Source organism: Epinephelus lanceolatus, chromosome 9 (assembly GCF_041903045.1).
Source record: "Epinephelus lanceolatus isolate andai-2023 chromosome 9, ASM4190304v1, whole genome shotgun sequence".
In the NCBI taxonomy this organism is placed as follows: domain Eukaryota; kingdom Metazoa; phylum Chordata; class Actinopteri; order Perciformes; family Serranidae; genus Epinephelus; species Epinephelus lanceolatus.
In genome coordinates, this window is record NC_135742.1 from 38,277,441 (window position 1) to 38,294,204 (window position 16,764).

The window sequence follows — 16,764 nt, forward strand, 5'->3', positions numbered from 1 at the left end:
TGTTAATAAGACTAGATTAAAAGTTCTCTTTCATTTCTTGTGTTTCCTGTTTTCATCTGTTCTTGAATATAAAATTTGGCAATGCTCATTTCCCAATTTGCTTGTTCATATCTTCCACCTCATCTTTACCCGCCGCCCTCTCACCAACGTTAAGAAACTTTTTAACCAAACATGGTATCTCCCAGTCAGCATAAGCTGTCTCAGAGGAAATGACTGGGATGCTCTGAGTCATGGTTACCTGTCAGCAGGTACACAGTAGTACCTGAGAGGGTGGTGGCTTTGTTGTGATCTGAATTCCAGCCTCGTTAGTGTGTCACAACACTTGTAATGTTTTTTTTAAGTAATTCACTTAGACTAGAAAGCAGTAGTTAATGGTAATAAGTGTGCTTACAATGTAACGACAGCGATTAGGGGTCACTGATAAGCAGGATATTACACCAGGCAGGATAAAGACAAAGTCACTCATCTTGAGCACTGCCTGTCTAACCACATGTTGCACAAGCAAATGCATGAGGTCTAAAAAGTTCCATTATCTCTGATGCTTACAGGGTAAACTTAGCTAATGATAGATCAACCATGGAGGTGGAGACAGATACTTATTATCCTCAAACTAATGGAAGGGACACACATATAGTGCCTTCAAGTCTTAAAAGAACATCCTCATTCATTTAATTTATAATAGAATATATCATATTTGTGTTTTAGCGCTATATTCAGGAACAGAAACCCACAAGTTAAAGTGCCTTTGAATCAATAGGAAACCTAGGCTTTAGTTATTAATTAGCCCCCATGCTGAGAGGAGGTAACAGTATCCGGTGACTTACCTGAGGGCTTGAGCGAGGCATTTAGGATGAGGACCCACAATAGGAGTGTTGGCGTCATTGTCCAAGTGCAGACAGTTTCTGTAACAGAGCAGATCTGTGTTCTGATCAGGCTTTATGTGTCTACCTGCATGCTGTGTTGCTGTTCTTGCGAGGCCACACCTTCACCCGCCTCCTGGACCTGTCACAGCTACTTCCTTGTTGACACCAAATTTACAGCACGTTCACAACCAGTCTGAACACGCCCTTGCTTCTCTTAAAGAATGCAGGAAGAATACCACCAGGAGCATTTTGGTGAAAGCCTAACCTGCTGGCCTCCACAATCATTTTCTAGACAAACATACATGTCTTGAAGTCTTTAGGATTACAGAGCAATAGATGACATGTATCTCCTGACAGTAAATGTCCTACCTTTTTGCTGGATCAGATTTTAACCACTTCTTCTTTTTGGGCATAAAAGCCATAAATCAGCAGTTTGACTCATCCTGTGTTGTGGCTGACTGTCTCACAATACTTTAGCCTTATGGTAATTTCCACATACATCACTTGTCACGTTGCCGTCACCTCATCACAACGTTTCACCGCATTTGTCAAATAAGGGCTTTAAATTCTGCAGTGGCGTGGATGCTACTTCCTCTGCTCCTCTGTCCGTCACCCACTGAGCACATGCTTGGAGTCACAGCAGAGGCTAAGTGTCAGAAGACAATAAGGCCAATGTGCGTGCTCCCTCAGCGGCAGGACGGGACAATTCAGGACACAGATCAGTGTGTGTGCGCCTCAGTAGGTGGAGCGCAGTCGAGTTAAAGTAACACTGTGCGACAGTTTTATATGTATAAAGTGTCAGGTTTGCTTTTTAACTTACAATCACTTTATGCAGGTCTTACTGTAACACTAAGTGTCCTGGGGGTTTTGTTGAGTACAAGCAAAAGGTTCACAGGGAGTACACATATATCTTTGAAATTTCATGGGAATTATCAAAATAATATTGTTTCCACTGAAAACCCTCATGGGTTAGTAGAAAAAGAGAAGAGGAACAAACACTGAATTTCAGCAGCAACAAAAGATTTCTAAGAAGAATTACAAAAGATGTTCAGTTATATAGAAACTCCTTGCTGCCTAGTGAATGTATTGTATCATACATGGAGTAAACATAGGATGATTGGATTCGCTAGATGTCAGATAGTCATTCATGTACATTAACTTTTGTTTATGCAGGTTTATGATGCTCAATCATTTCATGATGCACCATTCATTGAGGACATGACCTGACTGAACAATTGCCTCACTGTGAGTGTGGTGGCCACAACTGCACTCAGCAAAAGTCAGGACCTCTAGTTTTCTGGCTTTGCCCTCTGGGTAAGGACAACACACAACACGAATATGAGTTCAGACACTTTACAAATCATCCTTGACAGTCAGCCCAGTTACCAGAGAATTGTACACCACAAGAACTGTGACATTATACGATTCTGCAAACCACAGATATGTTACACAAATGTTACGTATCCTATCAATGTTTTTAAAGTGAAGTGAGCTGACTTTGTCACTGAGAGGTGAAGGGGATGGTGAATGGCTTGTCACTTAGGCTGAACGGCTGCCGAGCTGCAGAGCACTGTTTGAGACCAAGAAACAACAAAATCAGTTGTGTTTTAGCAACCTGTCACTGTTGTTCCAAATGCTACCAAATGTTGGATAATCGATTTGTCACCAAGACCTTGCTGCATTTCCAGCTGAGATAGTGTGACAAAAAAGGGGTTGTTTTTTTACCAAGACATCACTGACTTTCCAACTGGGATAATTACGTGAAAGTAGTTGTTTTTTTGTTAAGGCATCTCTGTTTCCTGCCTATGCCATGCCATGAAAAGTGATTGTTTTTTATCAAGACATCACTCAGTTTCCACTAGGATAGTTCTAGTAGAAGCGGTTGGTTTTTGTCAAGACATTGCTCTCTTCTGTCACAGTTGTGCCAGAAAAAGCAGTTGTTTTTTTACTGAGACATTACTGAGTTTCCAGATGGGATAGTTTTACTAAAAGTGGTTGCTCTTTGTCAAGACATTGCTGTTTCCTGCTGGGGTTGTGCCACAAAAAGCAGTTTTTTTTTTTTACCAAGACATTGCTGCTTTTCCATGGGAATTGTATTTAAAGCCAAATTTAAACACAATCTTTTCTTAACGGTAACAAAGCGTTTATTTTTTTTTTTCCTTGCCTAAACCCAGTGGCAGGTCATAAGTGCTATATCGTAGGCAACTGGACCTGTTTGAGTTGCTTGAGTTACCTACGATATAGCACTTATGATTAAAATGACCTGGATGACTGAGAATCGTCACCGACCAGTGGCAGATCTTCCTATAGGCAGCATAGGGCCACCTAGGGTGCCACCCAGAGGGAAGGGTGCCAAAATCTCATTGTATCCTCTACATGATAATGTACAAAGGTAACATACCTGTGGTTTGCAGTAATGTACAATGCCAAAATATCTGATTATTTTGTGACACTTGTTCTTAAAACAACACTGACATGCACCTATAAACTGATGGAGCTATTGGCTGCTGTAATCAGTTCTCCTGTCCATTCTGGCTGCAGAGGGCCCCTCCTAATGTAATTCTTAAGTGATGCGGGACAAAATCCACAGTCATTGTTCTGCACAATAATGGATTCTAAAGTTTATCTGAAGTTAATATGTTGCTTCAGCACTCAGTTTAGTCTGAGTGTGTATCTTTCAGAGTGACAGTCATTTTGTTATAGCATTCTCTCCTTGTGTTTCTTAGGCATCAGGTCATAATAACATAAAGAAGTATTTTGTAATAACAAGGCTTAGAGTTGCCATGCTAGTGGCTCTGTGAGGCTGTACTTAGGCAAAGCAGTGCTTTGAACTAAATGCTAACATTAGCATACTAGTTCATTTCAATTCAATTCAATTCAATTCAATTTTAACCCCAATATCACAAATCACAATTTGCCTCAGAGGGCTTTACAGAATACGACATCCCTCTGTCCTTTGGACCCTCACAGCAGATAAGGAGGATCATGCATGATCATCATCTTAATTTAATGTTATAAACTGTGGTGTCATAAACTTTTGTTTATGCAGTTTCATGATACTCATTCATTTCGTGATGCTTCATTCATTGAGGACATGACCTAACTGAACAATTGCCTCACTGTGAGTGTGGCGGCCACACGGCGTGGTAAACATACACCCACCAAACCGAGGCCATTCAATGAAGACTGGGACACGCTCTTTGACCCCATGGGAACTATAGTTCAGGACACATAGACAATATAAATGGAGCTGCAATGTTGGGAGTGTTCCAGCAGATGGTGCTAGAAATAACGGCATAGTATCTGCTCAGGTCCTCTTCAGGTGTGCTCTTTTAGCCTACTTGGGCGTGCTCAGTCTGACAGAACTTCTGGGTACACTCAGATAGATGGTCGCCAGGGCAGAATTCTTACCCATAGCTGTATTTTTTTTTGCAAAAATATTCCAACCCAAGGCCGATTGCAGACACCTCAGTGAAATGAATCAGTCAGCCATGTTCTATGATGCCGCACCAGCTACTGAGCCATTCCACAATTGCAGACCAGATTTCATTTCAGTGTCATATTACTTTGATGTGATATGACAGTTTGACTTATACTTTTTTAACCACCTTGCACCAAACTCATGTTTGATGGGGATATGATTACCATGATCAACACCTTAATTAATGTTATAGCATGCTAACATTGTTCTAATTGGCACTAAACACAAGTAAAGTTAAAAACCAAAATATTGGATACACAGATAATTTGACCTGATGATGGCCCCAGATGAAAAGACAGGGGACTGCCAAAGCAGTTACAATTCATCCTGGGGGACATGGATGTCTTTCCCAAATTTCATAGCACTGCATCCAGTAGTTGTGGAGACATTTTACTCAAAAATGCTCAATGTTTTAAAAAAGGATCCACTTGAATGGCTCTGTGGTAGATAAATCATGGTAAAGTGCCCTCTACACTGGCCTTAAAACTGAGAAAACATAATGCAGAGCCAGACTGGATTCCTTACACGCTAGAAAACTTCCTGTGCTTTGGTGCCCAGCTACATGCAGTTGGTACCCTTTTGTTTTTTTCACCCCTGTCTCTCAGACAGCCAGAGTCTGTCACTGAACGGGATGAATGAAAACTGCAAACCAATAGTACATTTCAACATCTGAACTTCCCCTCCCATAAGCCAGTAATTTTGGCTAATCTCTATAATCAGATATCTCCATACCAATGCAGATAAAAGAAAAATGTGTTATGCCACTCCCCACGGACTGTTTACCTGCATCTCAAATGGGATTGGTCAGTACTACTTGGATGACAAATAGAAACCAGAATGCTTGTCATACCAAAATCTTGACCCATTGCCCACAGACTAGATGCAGATATCTGTTTATAGAGATTAATGTCTCTCTAACTACACCCCAACAGGTTTTATTTCATTGTCAAAGTGACATCACTTGAGGATATTTATTAGATCTCCTACAGCTCCCTTTGGAGCCATAAAAGGCTTTTTACAACCTCTTTCACATATACAATATTACACACAACACCTGTAAACTTAATTTGTTGTAAATGTAAAACTGGTGGAATAAAGTAACCAACCAAGGCCCTACCATCCAGTTCATCTTGAGCTCCAGTTGAGCTCCAGTTGCACCATCTATATGAAGTGGTAGCACTTTTGACGCATGTGCCACCTGCAGGCAGTGAGGATGTTCTGTTGTTACTTTATATCAGGTGTGTGTAGCCTATGTTAAAAGGGGACCTATTTTACATGTCCTTATTTTCTGTCATTTATAAATTTACAGTGTTTCAAATAATGAGGCAAATGTACAACAGTAATCCCTGTGAGCATAAACCTCAGGCTTTAAGTGGTTCTTAATACTCTGTTTCCAACATTAGTTTTCTATTTTCAAGACAAGATGAGGTCAGCTTCTGACAGATTTCTTTATATGGTCATCTGCTTCAGGCACGCTAGTCCAAGTGTTTACATTATGTAGCCTACACTGGTACATGTAGCTACATGCTACATGCAGGGAAACATATTAGCCTGGTTGCCAGTGCTGTTTATGTCTTCCCAATTTAGTCTCATAATACTGCTGGAACATGTCTGGTTGTGAAGATTTTGGCTTAGAAGCTATTATTGGTTATTTTTCACAGTAGAAAGTGCCTCTTATGTCAGCTATTCCCCAGCTGCAAGTACACTGCTACATTTAGCCACATGGTGATGTTGTTAAATTCTCCCTGATTTTGGTTCATATTCCTGTTGGAACATGAAACGTTTGGCTCAGAAGCTTTTATTGGTGATTTTTCACAGAACAAAGTGCCATTATAATCCATCGCAGTCATTCCCCCTGCTTGTGCAGAGAGGTGCAGAGAGGCAGCAAGTGTAGACAGGGAAGTCCCAGACATCCCAAAGACACCCGAACTGCTGACCAATCAGGGCAGACTGGGCCTCACTTTTTTTTTTTTTTTTTTTTACATTAGATGTTTTCAGTCATTTGATCTTTATCAGAGAACAAATGATTGATGTTTTTAGAGCTTTAAAGGTGAGCTGTGTCAACACCTTGCATATTCAATACAGACCGGCATCTCATATTTGCTTGCATTATTTGTGTAAATAAAATAATAGTATAATTTTTTGCTTGTGTCTGAGATGAAAGCATCATGATATTTGTTTCATGAAAATGCTAGTTGAATATAGCACAGAGATATTCCAAATTACAGTAGAAAAAAGGTTTATTCCACATTGTTCATTATTAAAATCAGTCATCAAACACAGTGGGCGGTGTAGGCTGGGAATTGAGAAGTGAATTTAAGAAGTACATTTAAAATACTGTGTTATCAATGTTCTTATCATAACTTCTGCTGAGCAGACGGGTAAATTCTCTTTTCCCTTATTCTGTGATTTTCTGTGAAGCTTTGATTAATGATTGAACCTTTTCTTTACATTTCTTTTTTTTTGGGACAAATTCCAGTCTGGTTTCTGTCACAGGCACAGCACAGAGACAGCTTTCCTCAGAGTCACAGGAAGAGTTACATCTTGTTCTTCTGGATTTAAGTGCCATCCTTTATGCAATAGACTATAATATTTTATTCTATTGTCTTAGAAAGTGGGTTGAAATATCAGATTTTGCACTTGAATGGTTTACTCCTGCTTATCAAATAGGAACCTCTTGGTGTCCCATCTGGGCTGTTGTGGCCCAAGTAGGGCATTGACTTATACAGGGATGGCATAGGCTACACACACAATTGTATTAAATTACCATTTCTCCACTACTCATATATACTTAAATTACTCAAATACAACAGTATCTTACAGTTTCTTACATTCCTGTGTTTGAAGTTTGAATTTAATTTAATATTAGGCCTATACACGTGTAATATAAAGCTTCCATTCTTTACTCTTCAAGTTCTCAAAAAGAAATTCTACCTTCAAAACTAAGCTGTATACAAAAAAACAACAACTGAAACTATGTATAAGTATCAAAAAATGCACAGCTGTCAAAAAGTAGTGAGACAAAGCCACACTATCATGGATTTGACTTAAAGACTTCTTCACGCATGTGGGTGACCGCTCTGCTACAAATCAAACAAAAATTATTATCTTTACTTATGCGAGAGTTCAGTAGAGTTCCTCAAGAGGCTATTCTAGGACTGTTTTACTCTCTCTTCACATGCTGCCTAAGGTCATATTATCTGTTAGTTTGGCTGGGTCTCTTATCATTACTATGCTGAAGATGTCCAGCTTTACATATCTGTGAAATCATGGCAAACTCTTAAAAAATCAGGCCAGTATACAAAATTGTCCTAAAGAGGAAATAGTGTTAGAGAGTTAGAGTTTCCTGCTGTTAAATCAAAAAAAAAAGAAAGTTGTTGTCTTTGCACCAAATCAGACCACAGAAACATACTGTACATGCTTTTGATTTTTCAACTGAATGTTGAGAAACAGCCAGTTCAGCCAAAAGTTCATTTTTCAGTCGTGTTATTTTCATTTAAGAAGCATTGCCAAACTGTGTCCCTTCTTATCTCTTTACCATTTTGAAAACATCCTTTATTGCATTGTCTACTTGCTTCTTGACTATTGTAATGCTCTGTATTCTTGTTTAAGTCAAGAAGCTGTAGTACCTTTACAATTAGTTCAAATTCTGCGTGAAGCTAAAGACTCTGCAGTGTTCCCATATAACCCCAGTGCTGCTACATTACACTGGCCCCTTGTTCAATTTAGGATTGATCTAAAAATTCCTTTATTTACTTTTAAGGCACCAGGCTACACAACTTGGCTCCACTATTTAGTTTTTTTTTTTTTTTTTATTTGCATCCCCATTAGTCACTACTAAGGTAGCAGCTACTCTTCCTGGGGTCCACACATGCAAACATTACTTCATAGAGTAAAACAAATATATAATTAAAAATTCAAGGCAAAACGAAACATAATACAACCAAAAAACAGGAAAACTACAAAATAAAAACAAAAAACAAAACCAATAGATTAACCACAAATACTCAGAAAATAAATAAACAACAATAACAACAACAACAACAACAACAATAATAATGATAGTAATAATAATTTTACAACCTAAAGGTAATTGTAGTCCTACTAAAAACAGCATATACAGTGACTGAGAGTATGAAAAACCAGGAATGTTTCACATTAAGGTTTGTACTGTCAGATATTATGTAACAAATCGTATTTGCGATGGGCTGGTGTTCTGTGCCATCAGGTATCTCTTTAACCTTTTTAGAAAACAGCTGCACTTGTTGCATGTGTAATGTCTACTACACATAATTACTTTCCTCTTCATTCCTCTGAATATTACATTGCATTGCATTAGTTTTTGAAACAGGGAGCGAAAAACGACCTCTTGCTGTATGCCTAGTATTAATTTCATGGTCGCTGCCACTATAAAAAAATTGATGGTAACGGATATCTGGGGTTTTAGACAATATAATATTTCTCCTGAAACAGAGCAGAGAAAGCACCATCTTGTCCTTCACTAATGGCCAACCTCAGGTTGTATGCATTCTGATGATGATAGCTCTTCTATTTCAGTTCAGGGCAAGTCATGCAGCTCTGTTCTGGACTGACTGTAGATTGTCTAGGTCGTCATTTGATGTACTCGACCACACTGCTGGACAGTAATGCAAATGAGTGAGAACTAGTGATTGAACAATGTGAGAGATACAGTCTTGTGGTAAGAATTTAGCACATTTCTTCATAACTGCCAGACCTCTTCCCATAACTGCAACAGTGTTTTCCATCTGTTTTGACCACTTCAATCTGCTGTCTAATATCACCTTTAGGAGTTTGGTTTCCTCTATCTGTTCCACACTATCTGTGATTTGTTGCTCCTATACAGGTTCGCTAGGCCTCTCAGGCTCATGGTGACCGAGCTTTTGCCATTTTGGCTCCATAGACTGGAACAGTCTCGCCCAGGGGGTCAAAGCAACACACTGTTGAATGTTTTAAATCTCACCTTACAATCTATTTATCTATTACTGCAGCATTTTCTTAATTTTTTCTTTCCAACATTTATTTTCACTTTTTGAATATTCTTTTCCTGGCTATGGAGATCTTGTAAGCCCACTTTTCTCTAACTCCAGACTTTTTTTTCATTTTCAAACTTGTAGTCTTCAGCCCCGACCAATGATGACTCAGGTGACATCACTTGAGGACATTTATCATACCTCACACAGCTCCCTCTGGGGACACAAAAGGCTTAGTACAACTTTATTCACACATGCAGCAGAACTCCCCAACATCTATCATCAGACTTTGATGTTTAAAATCACTTTACCACTGTTCACTGCATGAGTCACATCTTTTACACATGACTTTCCTTCTCACTGTCAGCTCAGAGGCAGATATCATAATGGGCCCATTCATCTGACAAATTAATGATGGTCTGATTCAGATTGACACTCAGTATTAATACTGTTGTAAAGTGATGACCTGGCTTCTGACTCAGAGTCAGTGCTCAACCCTTCTCGTCCAGTTAAATCTTCGTGACTAGTTTGCACTTTGTGACATCACCACCAGAGAGCACCATCTTCATGCCATAATGCTCAGCTGCCGTGAGCCTGAGCTGCCTGCCGTGGGACGTCTCACATCAAGTTCATTGCAGCAAGTCATTGGTCTCATCAGGAGTCTTAACCTCTTGCACTCCACCCCCATTTTGTAGCAAAAACGCCTAAAATGACATACCCAAATTAAAATGATGTAGCTTCTGAACCGCTCTGACTACATGCATGCATGAGGTCTTGCCAGAAAGAAAACTCCCTGAAGTTTCTTGTGAAAGTGTCAGAAACACTCTAGGTGATACAGAGACAGAGTAATGGGCCTTTGAAGTCAGTAAAAAATTAAGATTTTGCCTAAAATAAAATAAAAAATGTTTTTCAGGATGAATAACTGTATGTGGCTTCATCTGAGCAGGTAAATGACACTATGGGTCTGTAGGTACACTTTCACGCATCCTTTAACTTTTCCCATCAAAAAATGGCATGACATGACTTGTCGCCACTCATCGCAATTTTGTACTTTGTGTGTTTAGGCTGCTCTGGTGCGAAATACATAATAAATAAAAGAAAAATGATGTTATTTTTGAAAAGTCGAGAGCTTCCTGAATCCGGCAGTACATCACATGGTTTGATGATGTAGTGTACCTGGGAGATAACATTTAACAGAGGAGGGGGAGAGCGAGGACATCAGCGTCCTGGCAGAGTTAGTTAAAGTCATGATAAAAAAAATCATTGAATTCTGGAGATAACAAATTTTTTGACAATTTTTCTTCACCATTGTAAATATATTGAAAACAGAGATTGCACTTGTTTATTCAAGACAGATTTCTCACTTTTTTGTAAAAAACTCAAAACTAGACTCCATGACCTCCAGTGATGGGCTGATGGTGTTGCTGGTGCTGCTGGATGGCCAGGCTGTGGAGGAACAACTGGCCTGCGTGACCGGGCTCCTGTGGAAAAATGTGACTTTATTGACCGCACACACAGAAAGTACAACTACGTGAGTTATGAGGCTGATGGAGTCCTGCCAGGGACACTGCAGTCCGTTCCACTCTGCCAGTCTGACCTTGATGATCACAGATGAATCAGGCTGCAGGATTTTCCAATTTCCCTGCAGGCAAAGATCCATAGCACATCACCGCTGTGGAACGGCTTCAAATCCATTCTCAAATTTGTCAGATTTTAGTCTGCAGAATGATTGATCTTTTCAGAGCTTTAAAGGTGAGTTGGTATCAACACCTTCAGTACAGACCAGCTACTGGCATCAAATTGTGGAGAGAAAAGGGATCCACATTGTTATCAATAAGCCACTCATTAGCCCTTGACCTTACAGGAGATACAGATGATTTGGAGATGGCTCTCCATGAGGTTTGCCAGCTGCCATCTGTGTCCCTACTTGTCCAGGGAATAGGTTAATACCATACAATGTCAACGCATTACGCATCAAAACGTGTGTTGTACATGGGAGTCTATAGGGTATGACTAGATGTGACAATATGATACAACAACAGACAACACTGCTGTGTTTCTGTATGTACTTTGGCATTTGTGATATTAAATAAAATGATGCATTTTTCCAACTCTCAAACCCTGACCCAATTGCCCGAAAAAATGTTGGCATTGTGCGTTCCTGCAACCCATGGATACATTACATTCGCACATTATTATAGCGGATATGTTGACACTTTGGGTTTCAGTAACTTGTGGTTGGGTTTAGGCACAAAAACCACTTGGTCATGGTTAGGCAAAGCTTGAAAAACGCGGTTTTGGAGGCACCAGCAGGTAAAGCAGCGATGTCTTGGTAAAAAAAACAACCACTACAAAACATCCACTTTTGTAGCCTGAAAGGCCACACAACTGTATTGTTTTGTGTTTGTCTCAAACAGTGATTTGCAGTGGTCTGCGGCTTAGCAGGCATTTCGCAATCCCCTCCACTTCCCTTTGACAAAGTCAGAGCTCATATGCAAATTAAACGTATTCATGGTTTGCATAAATATACGATGCCAACATTTTCTTCTGGCAAATGGGTCACTCATTTTAATGTAAAAGTGGCAAAACCACAAAGTAGAAATATTCTGCTGCAAGTAAAAGTCCTGCACTGAAAATATTACCGAAGTAGTAGTACAGAATTCAAATGATTTATCAGCAAAATTAACTATCAAAAGTACACATTATGCAAAATGGCCCCTAATCACATGATATAGCATGATTTGTCCAATAGGACTGAATTTTTATGATATAAAACTGCATATTATTAATGAAAAGTAAAAGTCCTACATTAAAAATGATATTTGAGTAAAAGTAGAAAAGCATTAGTGGCAAAAAAAGTATCGAAAGTAAAAGTAGGCATTATGCAGAATGGCTCCTTTCTTTTAGTTATCAAATAAGTCTTAAACTATATGGAGCCCTGCAGATTCCCAAAGAGGACATTTGTTTGTTTTGCTCACAAATTATGATCTCATAGAACAAAATTAAAATAATAATAATAATAATCTCATTTTAATGTAGCTGGTTGAGGTGGAGCTAATTTTAACTTAGTAAACTGTGGAATAGGTCCAACCCACACAACGTTTCAGTTATTTTCCTATTTTTCCTATTCCTATTTCCCCATAGACTGTCAAAATGCTGCAACTTTACAGCATAAATAAACATTTTAACAGCCTGGTACAAAAAAACATTTTAGTCTCTATAGCTAATTTTCCTGTCAAGACTCACTACGGGGGTGAATTTTTATACAACCCACCACTTAAATTTTATTAAAGGATAACTTCGGTATTTTTCATCCTGGGCCCTATTTCCCCATGTGTATGTGTGCGTATGATTCATAGGTACAACTCGTTTTAAAATTGCTTCAGTATTGAGGGAGGCGGATGCAGCCGGCAGCCGCGAGGTAGATATGGGGGCAAATGCGTCCCGTATAAGTCTGTGCATTAAAAGTGCTTTTTTTTCACCACTGACTGGTTCAGATCACCAGTGCTATCTCTGCAAATAGCATACTAAATGTTTCGAACATTGTTTATATAACATTACCTCCACTGTGTCTGTAGCTCTCTACTCGTGGGACAGCCGTTTTCTTGAGGAAGAGGTGTTTTGGGATTGGATGTCTTCTCTTCTTCGGCTGGCAGTAGTCATCTTGGGAGAAGTGAGCACTGCAGACCCGATGGTCTGCAAGGCGCAGTGTCTGGACAGGAGTGTTAGCATCCATTTGTAGCACAACTAGCCACAACTTCAGCATCTCACCATCAGACAAAGGCAGCCTATGAAAGCTGTACGGGGTGTTGCGCGACATCCTGTTCTTGCAATTCGGATAAGCACAAACACGAACCATTGTTTTCAATCGATGCAGTAAAACTCTCAACTGTACTCCGGGACAACCAGCGCCACTCTGAGTGGCGCTCAGCATGGCTCCTCTGTTTTCTTCCGGCAACAAGCAAAGCTCTCGTGAGATGACATCACAGCCGGGAGGAGGTGAAGGGTAAGGAAAACGCTTAGTATGCTATCTACAGAGATAGCACTGGTGATCTGAACCAGTCAGTGGTGAAAAAAAGCACTTTTAATGCGCAGACTTATACGGGACGCATTTGCCCCCATATCTACCTCGCGGCTGCCAGCTGCATCCGCCTCCCTCAATACTGAACCAATTTTAAAACGAGTTGTACCTATGAATCATACGCACACATACACATGGGGAAATAGAGCCTAGGTTGAAAAATACCGAAGTTATCCTTTAAGGCTGAAAATGATGAATAATTAAGGGTGTGGCCACTTGGAGTGACAGGTTGACAGCAGATAGTGTCCTTGAGTTCTCAGTCAAATCCAATCCTTGCTCCGCCACATCTCCACCCTCTTGTTCAAACATGATCACTTCTGGCTCCAAAATGGCTGACGTCACAGTGGCAACATCCATTATCTTTATGGTCTATGGTTAAACCATAATCATTCTTATTACTACAATACAGGCAGTTGTGGTGACATCACATAAATTCCAGCACAGCATTGCATAACTCCAACTTGACCAGACGTCACCAGCCACAATAAGTGCAAAGAGGGGCAAACATACTGATCATATTCTATGAGCTGATCATATGTTTTGCATGTAAAGAAATTAGTAGTTGCTGTCTGGAGTAACAAATACAATATTTAGTTATTATTTACATATTATTATTTATTATTTCCTTATTATTTATATATAGAATCAGAAAGTGCAAATGCACAGGTTGAACACACTTTCCAAAATTCTATTCAAAAGCAATAATTCAATGAATGTATTTACCTAAGTGTATCTACTGTCCATCAGTGCTGGTGCCATGGATGGATCATGATACAAAGGTCCCCTGGGCACAGGTGTGCGAAAGGCCCCAACTTTGTACTCATTATGCGTCTTTATGTGGCTTTGTGTCTTTTTGTTGTGGTATTGTATCTTCTTGTGATTGTTTTGTGTCTTTTTGTAGTCATTTGGGTCTCTTTCAAGTAATTTTGTCTTTTTTTTGTCATTTTGTGTTGCTTTGTAATTACTTTGTGTCTCCTTGTGGTTGTATCATGTCTTATAGTAGTCGTTTGGGGCGTTTTTAGGTAATTTTGTGCCTTATTTAGGCTCTTTTGTGTCTCATTGAGGTTATTTTGTGCCTCCTTGTAGTCGTTTTGTGTCTTGTTGTACTTGTTTTGGTCTATTTGAAGTAATTTTGTTTCTTACTGAGGTAATGTAGTTCTTCTTTGACATAATTTTTGTGTCTTCTTTGGTAGTTCTGTGTCATTTCATAGTCATTTTGTGTCATCCTGTGGTAGTTTTGTGTGTTTTTGTAGTTGTTTGGGTCTTTTTGAGGTAATTTTATGTCTTATTGGGGTTATCTTGTGTCTCTTTTAGGTAATTTTGTGTCTTATTTTGTCATTTTTTTGTCTCCTTGTGGTTACTTTGTGTCTCTTTGTAGTTGTTTTGTGTCTCCTTTTGGTTATTTTGTGTCTTTTTGCATATGCATTTGGGTCTCTTTGAGGTAATTTTGTGTCTTACTGGAGTAGTGAAGTTTGTCTTTTTTGTTGTCTTACTGTGTCTTTTTTGGTAGTTCTGTGTCACTGCGTAGTAATTTTGTATCACCTTGTGGTTGTTTTGTGTTGTCTTTTTTCCAAATTTTGTAGTTATTTTGTGTCTCTTTGCAGTTTCTGTGCATCTCTTTGTGGTCTTTTTTTGTCTCTTTTGGTCATTTTGAGTCTCTTCCCAGTCAATATGGGTTAATTTAAGGGACATTTTTCAGGTAAAGGCCAGAGGGGCCCTGTCACTTCATGCTGGTTCAGTAATCTATCCAGTCTACAAACCTACTGTATATGTTGTATGTAAAATCTTAATCTGCAAAGTAACTTATAACAGTAGCGAAATAACAGCTACAACATTTTCAACAAAATATTGATTAGAATCTAAAACACAAAATGAAAATACGCATTTAATGTACCATAATGTACCAAAATTTATACTTGAGTAAATATACATTTCCACCCCTGGAAGTTGTATGTAACATAAAAACAATCAGGAACAATACTGCCTCCACACTAATGATATGAGCTGATAATTACTAGTTGTTTATGTTCAAACAAATAATGCAATGTCATCAGTTGATGCTCTACTGATGAAAGCTGCTCTAGCTCTTGGTTAAGCGGCAAATAACATGAAAAGCAGGTCTTACAGCTTAGAGCTTAGTGAAGTAATGCTCTGAGTACTTGTCATCCAACATTCAGTTTGCACTGCAATACAAAGCCACTGAAATATACTGAGAAAATACAAACACAAGGAAAATTAATAGAAGCCAAAGTGTAAAGGCTGTTTTGCAAGTCAAAACACTGCTCTGGATGATCTAGTGCAGAATATTACAAATGAAACTCCCCTGTAATGGCATGTTCTGTTGCCTGGGGATATTGTAATCATGTTGTAAATATGTAACATCACACATGCTGCATGCAGAGATCCATCTCTTTTGTTTTTCTTTGTTCTGTCACGTTCTCATACAAGCCATACCATCTCTGCAACAAATCTCCCCCTCTGGGATTAGCTTCTCCTAAATGTTTGAAAGTCTTTATGACATATCGCCGAACCATTCTTGCTTTGTTTTGTATCCATTCCCTGTCTTTTGTGCAATCATTCCCTGAATAGCTGTATAACAATTCCTGTGTCAGAAAAAGTGGTGTTTTCTTTGTATTTCTGGTACTTCTTGGCTGGAGAGATGCTGCTGCCAGATTGAAGATGAAAGCTCGAGCTGCATTAGCGCAAACACATGGCTGATATTTATTTACGCCACGTGCCGATGCTCAAACTGGAGCACGGGGGATGATGCCTGCCCTGCTGTCCTTTCTACTGCAAAACACATACTTACAATCAGCAGTCCTTTAATACGAAATTCTGAACCTTATGACTCCATAAGTATTGCAGTGTGCATGCTGAGTGTTCCCCTAATGCTGGAGAGATTGAGTGACTGTTGACCTCATTTCAGCATTATCTCTCACCTCCAACCCCCCCTCACCTCCCTCTCTGCCCTTCTCCTCTTTGTTGTTGTTGTCACATATTTTATGATGCGTTTCACGTGAGGTCAAGAGGCCTGAGCTCATATAAGAGATTTACTTTGTTTTCCCCATTGTTCTCAACAGCTTTCTTTATTATCTGCCATGGACAGAATACACCCTAGTGGTGAGTTATCTCACCCACAGGACTGCTTTCTCTTACAACAGACCGGTTTGAACCAGCCTGAAACTGAAACTAGGCGAGCTCTCAGTTCCACCTCCATGCTACCACAATAAGCACCATTAAACCTCCCTGCGCTCATAGAATTTCCCAAAAGACCAGCTCATAGATTTCCTCTTAATCTGTAGTTTCATGACTGATGCATATTACATAGGATTTTTTCTGTATTGAATG

The 16,764-nt window shown here is 39.4% G+C and overlaps 1 protein-coding gene across 2 annotated transcripts in view; it reads right to left on the bottom strand.

The window, feature by feature from the left end:
* Nucleotides 1-1,479, bottom strand: part of adam28 (ADAM metallopeptidase domain 28) — a 28,974-nt gene extending 27,495 nt beyond the window's left edge. The window contains exons 1-2 of one of the 2 annotated variants that reach the window (XM_033620349.2): nucleotides 1,233-1,479; nucleotides 825-902 (exon numbers count right to left, since the gene is read on the bottom strand). In XM_033620349.2, coding sequence (XP_033476240.2) covers nucleotides 825-882 — 58 coding nt within the window. In that variant the 5' untranslated portion in view covers nucleotides 883-902; nucleotides 1,233-1,479. Of the gene's footprint in view, nucleotides 1-824; nucleotides 1,009-1,232 lie in introns of those variants that run through there. The other variant, XM_033620348.2, reaches the window with a different exon arrangement.
* Nucleotides 1,480-16,764: the final 15,285 nt, after the last annotated feature.